General features: G+C 34.4%; 1 protein-coding gene across 1 annotated transcript; it reads left to right on the forward strand.

The window, feature by feature from the left end:
• The first annotated feature begins 8,234 nt into the window (after nucleotides 1–8,234).
• On the forward strand, nucleotides 8,235–8,965 carry LOC143585128 (histone H3.3a-like). Its single transcript, XM_077066987.1, has 4 exons — nucleotides 8,235–8,306; nucleotides 8,398–8,474; nucleotides 8,594–8,684; nucleotides 8,793–8,965. The coding sequence occupies exons 1-4, from the start codon at nucleotides 8,235–8,237 to the stop codon at nucleotides 8,952–8,954; spliced, it is 402 nt and encodes a 133-aa protein (XP_076923102.1). The 3' UTR covers nucleotides 8,955–8,965.
• The last annotated feature ends 729 nt before the right edge of the window (nucleotides 8,966–9,694 follow it).

The following is a 9,694-nucleotide window of genomic DNA, read 5'->3' on the forward strand; positions in this document are numbered from 1 at the left end:
CACACTCATTAATTCATTTCTTTGAATTTGCCCCTTTAAACGTCTCATGATTTGCTTGTATTTGTTGCTTTTTTCGCAATCATGCATGAAGAAACAATATTATAATATTAGTACAAACAATCCAAACATGTAGGCTTGACCAAATTCTTTAAAAACATCTTACATTTAAAAAGAAAAACACTCCACTACAGGTGGTTGTGACATTTTCTAACTTGTTGCAACCACAATGTTTTTATTCATAGCCTAATCATTACATTTGAAATTAATTGCTTTCTGGTTATGTGTCCCGCATCCAACATTTTCTCAAACTTATACTACAAGCTATATTTGGGCTTCTCCAAATTACACAAATCAACACAAATGGTCTAAAATAAAAACTGACGTATAAAATATTGTTATTAACACCAAACACACCAACTTAAAAGTTAAAACACAACATTTGTAGCCAATAAAAAAACAAACAAACACAAAACAAATACACATTAAATTGGGTTAAAAATTATGAACTAAACTTGTTGATCCAACAAAATTGTATTACTATGTAGAAACACACTACTCTGTTTTAAACTGCAAAACAATATATTATTATGTTTAGGTTAAAATAGACGTATTCAATACCTTTTATTAAATTGTTAAACAAACTTAAAAACTCAAAACTAAAACCCTCGAACTTGTGTCACTATCATCAAACATGAATTTATTTTTCAAACAAATAAAAACTACACTCATTCATCTAGAACACATACAACACACCATACAAAGTATTACTGTGTTTCTATTACTATTCAACATATTTGTTATATTACCACCAAACACACTAACAGTATCTTTATCTTCTCCAATCAACCAACAAAAGCATAACCACTCATTTAGAACACACAACAAAAACATCATAAAAAGGATTCATGTGTTTCTGTTACTACTCACCGATCTAGTAACTATTACCCATCAATCGACTTATATATACAAAACAAATAGTCAAACAACACACCCCACTAATCAACAACCAAAAAAACACACCGTTGAATCAAAACAAGCACCGCATCAAACGTCCATTATACCAACAACAACATAAAAACAGACCCGTAAACCGGAGTACAAACATCACACCACACTGAACAACAACCCAAAAAAACACACTGTTTAATTAAACAAAAAAAATAAAGACCTTCTAACATGAGTATGTTTTCCGGCGAAAGGTGAAAGTCGGCAGTGTGTTTATAAAGAGAAAGACAAGACACACACACCAACATTCAAAATTGAAGTAGAAAGAAAAATAAAACCTATGATTTGGGGTTTCACAATTCAACAATTAATCAAAGGACACACCTTGTCTCTTAATCAAAACGGAACGCGTCTTCAAAGGGGACTTCTTCTTCTCCATTATCGTTGAATTGTAATTCAGATTATAAAACATCAGACAATCAACCGGAAATTGATCGGACTTTAATTAGTTAGATAAGATACTAGCCGCCGGTCAAAATAACGACCGATCATCACCCACCATCCAATATAAAATCACACAAATCAATTTCGCCGATGCTCACCTGCGCCGGCGTATGTAATTTTCTAGGTCGCCAGTAATTGTGAGAAAGTGTTATTTGTTAGTGAATAAGTGACGGTGGAAAAATAAAAATAAAACACAATAAACAGATATTATATCATGGAATTGAGAGAATGATGGCATAAATTTAGCAGCTTTCATGTATAATCAGTTGACATCCTCCATGTTATCTACTATGATAATACTATCCTTTAACACATCATTCTAAGCCTTAAAAATAAAACACTTCTCTAATTTTCCCATCTTTCCATCTTAACCATTAATTACTTAAATCTAATCATCCAGATTTCTTCCTACACTTTTTAGACACACTCATTTTTTTAGGATAATCCCTCCTGTTGTACACATATATAGTTCATGCACCGCCTAGTGATAAGTATGATGCACTACATTGTCTTTTATAAATGTTGGCTTCCTTCTTGATTTCTCATTGAAGTGATGTGGGATGAGATGTAAGTGCCAAGTGACACTAAGATGGTCTGATTAGGTGACAAGTTGCACAACCATGCTTTTTTTTATTATATTAAAGATAAATACATTAATGGATTTTAATATTTATATTATTTCAAGTTTATATCATGAAATAATTTCAACAATTTCATAAATATTATATTCAAATCAAAATTTAAATATCAAATATATCTCTAGTTCATCACTAAACTGTTGAAGTTGGATGGATACACTACCAGAAAGACGAAATTTAAATAAACAAAACCGATAACAAGAATTAGATCATGCTTTTACTCCCGTGACCACTCGACAATAGTTTGCGATTGATTTGCATCTTGGAGCCACGTTATATACCAATTTCCTCTTTAACTAATCAAAATTCATTTTTCTATTCTTGATGTGACTTTGCTGAACAAACACCTCTAGGTGATCTTGCCTTTTCTTACATTGTGCTATGGTGGATTTGGAAGGTAAGAAACATCTTTTATTTAGGTCCGGCAAGGGAGAAGCTTCCTTACCCCCCCCCCCCCCTCCCTCATTCTTTTTGTAGAGTAAATTCACGTGTTTCATTTAAAAAATTGTTAGACGCAGTTAGTACCCAGTGCCATTGAGGTCTGGCACGTACTTGCTTTCCTTTGTGTTAAGTTATCACTTTCAATTGGTTTAATTTTAGTTCAAAGAAAGCTAGGCGGTCTTACTTGAGTTAGTTTGTCTTTCTCTTTTCTATTGCTTCTTTGTTAGGTAAAATTACAAATATCATATGTTTGTAACGCATAACTTTTTGTTGGTTCTATTTATAAAAGTGGTGCAGTTTTTAGTAAAAACTAGTGTTTGTTTTTTTATATAGAAACTTACCAAAATTGACATGTTTGATCAAAATTATTACAAAATCAAGTATTCACTTATCGGCTACATGATGGTCGAGTATAATTCATGTAGTTTAACGTATTAAATGTTTAGTTTTGTTGAATTTATAGTGCGAACTACGGTATTTCTGGCGTGCTTTTATGTTTCGGGTTATTAAACGTTAAAGATTTATATTGGAAAAATTTACGAGCAGTGGATCTTTGAAAACCGAGTAAATAAGCGCATGATTCGAATGCACAATATAAAAAGAAAACAGAAACCTTGGACCAACTTGTTGACTTTGGAATAGAGCTACAGTTACAACTTACACAAATGGATTAAGTTAGTGAATAATCACGTGGGCAAGCATGATACATATTTGAGTATGTGGGATTAAATATACATGCGTAGCATGTGACATTCGTCAATTTTCGGTTATTCATTTGTATTTGTACACCTGACTCGGGCTCGTATTCGAATTCTTATTATTTATGAAATCAAGTGTTTATTAATAATTTATGTTATTTAATTTATTTTATATTGTTATGATATTTTAACATGTTACAATCTCCTAAAAACACGTATTTTGGCCTAAAACGCATTTTCTAAAGCTTTAGGGACCAAAACTGCCAAATCAGAAAAGTTTCCAAACCCACATCGCCATGTCACGCGACCAAGGAGGTTCTAGTGGCCACGCGACGTGGCCAGAGGGCTACAGCAGACCAGATCTGTTTTGGTTTGTGTTTCAACTCATTTTTAACTCGTTTATCCTCATATCTCTATCCAAATCTTGTTATAGTTCAAATATAAAAGTTATAGAATGTTCCTAAGCATATTCTATCATCAAGCTACGAATCTTATCGTCTAATTAAATATTATGATCGAGAATATTGTTTATCTTACTTCATTTTTGAGTTTTAAAAAAATGTTTAGTTGTATGCTGATAAACACTAAGCTATAATCCATTCTCCTATATAAACTAAGGTACATGGTCAATCATAACCCGCTACACGACTCTCAAAATTCTCTGACTTTCACGAATTCAAGTATTATCAAGTGTGTTCTTCGTCGAGTGACTTTCAAAAGTCAAGGTTCTTCATCTTCTCGATTTCTCCTAGTTCTATTCCGAATTTCGGGAAAGGTTGTACATCAAAGTTATTCTAATACATCATGGCATCAAAAGCCATCATTCAAATTTAATGGATTGAAGGGTTATCATGTCCAATTTAATCAAATTCGTTTTAGGGTTTATATTAGGGTAAAATCAGCTTTCGGTCCTGAAGAATTTTATGTTTATTTTCACGTTTACAACTGACGGGCCAGAACCCGTAGATTCGGTGTTCGGATTCTAACTTGCATCAGCTCGCTTAAAACTTGTTTATTTCATAACTTGAGTTCTTTTTATGGGTTTGTTGTAATTCCAATGGCGTTATTCTAGGTTTTGACTCTAGTTTATTATCTCAAATTTGTAGGTCTTTTTGTGTCGGATCATACAGCACGTTAATTCCTCGTTTATTACTATTTTATTATTATCTCACCTAAATAATAAAGATGAGTAATTCACACCCCTTTTTCATCTTTTATTTTTTGGGGTAATATGCGTACCATAGTTATCAAAAGTTTTTTTATTTACATCTATACCTCATCAACCACAATTCGATATTACGTGCTTATGAATTTATTTCTCAACAATGGCATGCTATATGGTTATGTGTTTGTTTTTATTGTTTGACGGTTGGGCCACCTCATCCTCATCTAATATGCATACATTACCCCGGTAATCTGGCTTTGTGCTAGACCAAAAAAGGTCCACATCTATTTTATTTGATAATTGTTATATATCATCAATGTTGTAATTGTTTATACTCACATACGAATTGGTTGTTTTACAATATAATAATAGTATTATTCACTCATCTTTATGTTGATCAAAATCTACTTTTACGCGTGTTACAGGTTTGGTAGTTGAAGATTGGATGTGTGAGAAGATATTTAGTTTGCTCTAGATTATAAAATATAAAGCAAGTTCGTACAATGGATTGTGTTTGTTTATACTGTGTTGCACTTTGATTATATGAAATCAAATAGTTAGTTATTATCACGTTAATATTAATAGTGTCTTGCGAGCTATTGTGCATTTAGTTGCGCCCAAGCATATTCTGCCGTAGGTTGTGGTCACACAGATTGGATAAGAGCCAATGGCTATATGATAAGTTGTTAGACGTAATGATCTAATACAATGCTTAGGGCCATATGTGCTTATGTGTTAGGCGTAATTGTTTATATTTGATTGCTCATAGCTTGCCAAATTAATTGTTTATTATTATATAATTTATTTACACACACAAGCACAAATTACTCCGAGGCAATGCCTCATTCTCAAAATTGTTTATCAAAACCTAGTTAATATTATTATTATTATTGTGAAATTCCTTAAAAATTCCCTCGATTTCTGCCTTAAAGCATGGGAAGGAGTGACGGGTTTTCGTAGTGACTAGAAGGTGGAGAATACTATGATTCAGCCCTTGGTAAAACGATTCCGAAAATTAAATGAAAGGTTATTTCTTTCCTGGTGGTTTAAATCCGAACGTATTTGAACTTATAGGCCAAAAAGAAAACGTGTCGCATACTTTCAAGCTTTAAGTAGTCTAGTGGTTATCTTGAATAGAGATAACTACAGTCCCTTTTATAACCGTATTCACGGTGATACGTGGCTAAATCCGGGTTTCTCGTAATTATTTTTGATTGAATGAATGTGTGAAGTATTGGGTGATTCCTAAAATACTTCAGTTGTTCACTTCAAATCCCTCATCTCATTTTTTTATTGTTTTATTTGAGATCCATGATGGTTCATGGACAACCCAACACCCAAATTTTGAATTTACTTTGAATTTCGATTTTTTTATTGAATAAACATGGTGGTTCATGACAAATACAATAATTTATTTTCATTTTTTAAATTTTATTTATGGATTAAAATATGAAATCTGTGGTGGGTCATAGATGTTTCAATTATCAGAGCTTTTTTTTAAAATTTTTATTATATTTTATTTAAGAATGTTTTAAATTTTCAAATCTCAACCTCAACCACAACCTCAAAATAAGGACTAAACTCTAATTATTTTATTTTAATTAGTTTTCATAACAACCTCATGAATTTCCTCATCTCATTTAAATTTCATATTTGTCCTTATAGAATGTCTTCAGGTCGATACGTTCACACTTCTAGATACAAGAAAAATTCCAAGAAGAAGATGCATCCTACTTTGCCAAGGAGATGGCTATCATGCTCCCCGAACTCATGATCCAATTGCAAACATTAATGCCGCCACCGCAACCGCAAACCTCGTTGCTTTTTCCTACAAGCAAGTCACCTCTACTAACCCTACCAAGTTTTGTTAAAGATAAGGATGCTACTATCTTCCTCCAATGGTTTGAATGCATGGAGAGCGTTTTCCTCCATTTCCAATGTCCCGAGGATAAGAAAACCACATATGCTTCAAGTGTGTTTGAATTGAGAGCCCTTAGTTTGTGGAACAACGAGAAATACTCCCGAGGAGTCGAAGTTGACATGGCTATGGCGTGGGACGATCTCAAGGAAATCATGCTCACGGAGTTCTGCCAAAACACGAATACAAAGGTTGGAAGCTAAGTTATGGGTACTCAAGCAAAATAGTGGCGATAGTGACACTTATAATAACCGATTCCACGATCTTAGTCTATTGGTTCCCCCACTTAGTTACTCCTCTCTCCCGTGCCATAGACAAATACATTGCAGGTTTGCCCATGCAATTCAAGACTCCGTCTTGAGTAGCAATCCACAAAACCTTCATGTTGCAATTACCCTTGTTGCTACACTTACCGACAAACACGTTAAGGCCGGAACCTTGACAAGGAAAAACTCAAAGAAAACCACCAAGAAAAACATTGAGATGACTAAGACCGAACCTCATCATCCGGCCCTACCCATACCAAAAACTGTCAAGCCTCCAAACATAGGAACTATGCCCTAACCAACTCAACTCCTACACAAGCCCATGATCCTCAAACTCAAACCAATAAGAAGTCTTACACCAGACTGCATCCTTTACGTACCACATGCAAGTATCATTATCCAACTACCTCACCATGTCGTCAATGTTCTAATTGTGGTCGTTATGGCCATGTCACGAACACATGTCGTGATTTTTCGCGAACACAACTCAACCCACCTATGGCTGAAACCATTGTTGCGCCTTATGCTCAACCCTATTCCATGTCGTATAGTACTCAACCATTTACTCGACCATGCTCGACATATCGAGCTTGCTACGGTTGTGGTGATCCAAATCATCTTCGCAATGCATGCCCCATACTTGTATATGTGAATCAAGCTCAAGTCTATCCAAACAACTTAACCCAAGTCAAACCTATCAAATCCAAACCTATCAAACCCAAGAATAGCAAGCCCAAGTTCATCAAGCCCATTTCAATCAAATTCCATTCATGCAACCCATCCAAACCAGGCCTATTCTATAACATCCCCAAAATTATGATTCAAATTTGACAACTTAGTAGAGTTGAAGGATCAAAACTAATTCTCAAGATAAGTAAATGGAAAATTTTATAAGGAGACTCATCCCATGTTAAGGAAATGGGAAAAGGAAATACTATGACAACCGTCAATTTAATTTTTGGTTAATTATTTGAATTTGTTCACCCGACTTGGGGTCATATTCGGATTTGTATTATTTATGAACTCATGTGTTTATTAGTAATTTATGTTATTTAATTTATCTTATATTGTTAAAATATGTTAAAACATCCTAAAAACACGTGTTTTGGCCTAAAACGCATTTTCGGAAAATTTAGGCACCAAAATAGCCAAATCAGAAAAGTTTCCAAACCCACCTCGCACGTCACGCGACCAAGGTGGTTCTGGTGGCCACACGATGTGACCAGAGGGCTGCAGCAGACCAGATCTGTTTCGGTTCGTGTTTCAGCTCATTTAACTCATTTTTGGCTTTTTGATCCTCATATCACTATCCAAATCTTATTGTTCAAATACAAAAGTTCTAGAATGTCACTAAGCATATTCTATCATTAATCTATGAATCTTATGGTCTAATTTAATATTATGATCGAGATTAGTGTTTACCGTACTTCATTTTTGAGTTTTAAAAAAAGTTTAGTGATATGTTGATAAACACTAAGCTATAATCCATTTTCCCATATAAACTAAGGTACATGGTCGATCATAACCTGCTACACAACTTTCAAAATTCTCTGAATTTCATGAATTCAAGTATTATCAAGTGTATTCTTCGTCGGTTAAAGTCAAGGTTCTTCATCATCTAGATTTCTCCTGGTTCTGTTGTGTCATAGCGCTTACACAATGGCTCGTACGAAGCAAACCGCTCGCAAGTCTACAGGTGGAAAAGCTCCCAGAAAGCAACTGGCTCGCAAGGTACTAATAATATTAATTGTTTTCAGCATGAAGTCACCATTAATTTATTCAGGTTTTGGTGTAATCGTTTTTAACCTTTGATCGGCTGCAGGCTTGTATGAAAAGTGTACCGACAACTGGAGGAGTGAAGAAGCCTCATCGTTATCGACCTGGAACTTTTGCGCTTCGGTGAGTCGATCTATTCGTTTATTATTAACCTTAATACCTTATGTCCGTGTAACAGACTGATTGTAAAAATACAAGTAAAAAGCCTGATGTTTACTCGTTGATCATGTTCATGAATACAGTGAAATTCGCAAGTTTCAGAAATCTACCGAGCTCCTAATCCGTAAATCGCCTTTCCAGAGGCTTGTGCGTGAAATTGCTCAGGATTACAAGGTGAATATTTTTATTACTAGCTGACGTCCGTATATAAATCATATGCATCTTACAATATTATTGCTTATGAACTCAATTGATCGATGGTGCATTTACGTATGGTTGTAGGCTGACTTGAGGTTCCAGAGCCATGCTGTGTTGGCGCTTCAGGAGGCGGCCGAAGCGTACCTGGTGGGTCTGTTTGAGGATACCAACTTGTGTGCCATCCATGCCAAGAGGGTCACAATCATGGTTAAAGACAACCAGTTGGCTCTTCGAATCGGCGCTTAGTTTAATATCTTAACAACGAAAGTGATTATTAGCTTCAAGTTTATATGCATTTCCTCTAGTTAATTACAAAGACTTTTCTTTTTCTTTCATTTTGTGATGGTGTTTGAATTTTATTGATGTGGTACTGAATGGATTGAAGTTTTATATAACTGGATTTGATCTTTGTTGCCGTATTTATAATAATCTTATGTTTGATGTATTTTTGTAAAAGATTTATTAGTTAATCTCGTTGTTAAGAAAGGATACGTACTTAGCATAAAACCAAGTGTCATGAATACAAAACACATTTATAGTTTAGTTCTTTTCTTTTTGACAACGTAACATAAGTTGCAATAATGGCAAAAGGGCTGTGAGATTCGTTACCATTTAGTTGAACCTGCAAAGATATTTTGGTTCTTAACTTTTTGTCAACTATGACAGATCAGTGTTGTTCTTTCCATTGAGATTCGATGTTTGATTGTAATTCTAGAAAAACAAGGATGATGGGTAAGCAAGAAGAACCTTTGTCATCCTATATTATTCCACGGAACGACTAAATGCTCCGTGCATGAGGCATTGGGGAATGGTTTTTTTTAAGGAATTTCGCTACCAAATGATCGCCCAAAAATTTCACATGTGATGTACACGAATGATGGTTTGTTCCTTGGAGAGTGGTCCAAGGTGAGGTTGCTAAACTTGCCTAGAATTCTTACAAGTTTTCACTTGACCTTGGTTTTAAAAACTAATGTGAGAAAAATCAA

The sequence above is a fragment of the Bidens hawaiensis genome, unplaced genomic scaffold (genome assembly GCF_021521415.1).
Source record: "Bidens hawaiensis isolate Kalapana, Puna unplaced genomic scaffold, B.hawaiensis_p1.1 tig00033580_1, whole genome shotgun sequence".
Classification (NCBI taxonomy): domain Eukaryota; kingdom Viridiplantae; phylum Streptophyta; class Magnoliopsida; order Asterales; family Asteraceae; genus Bidens; species Bidens hawaiensis.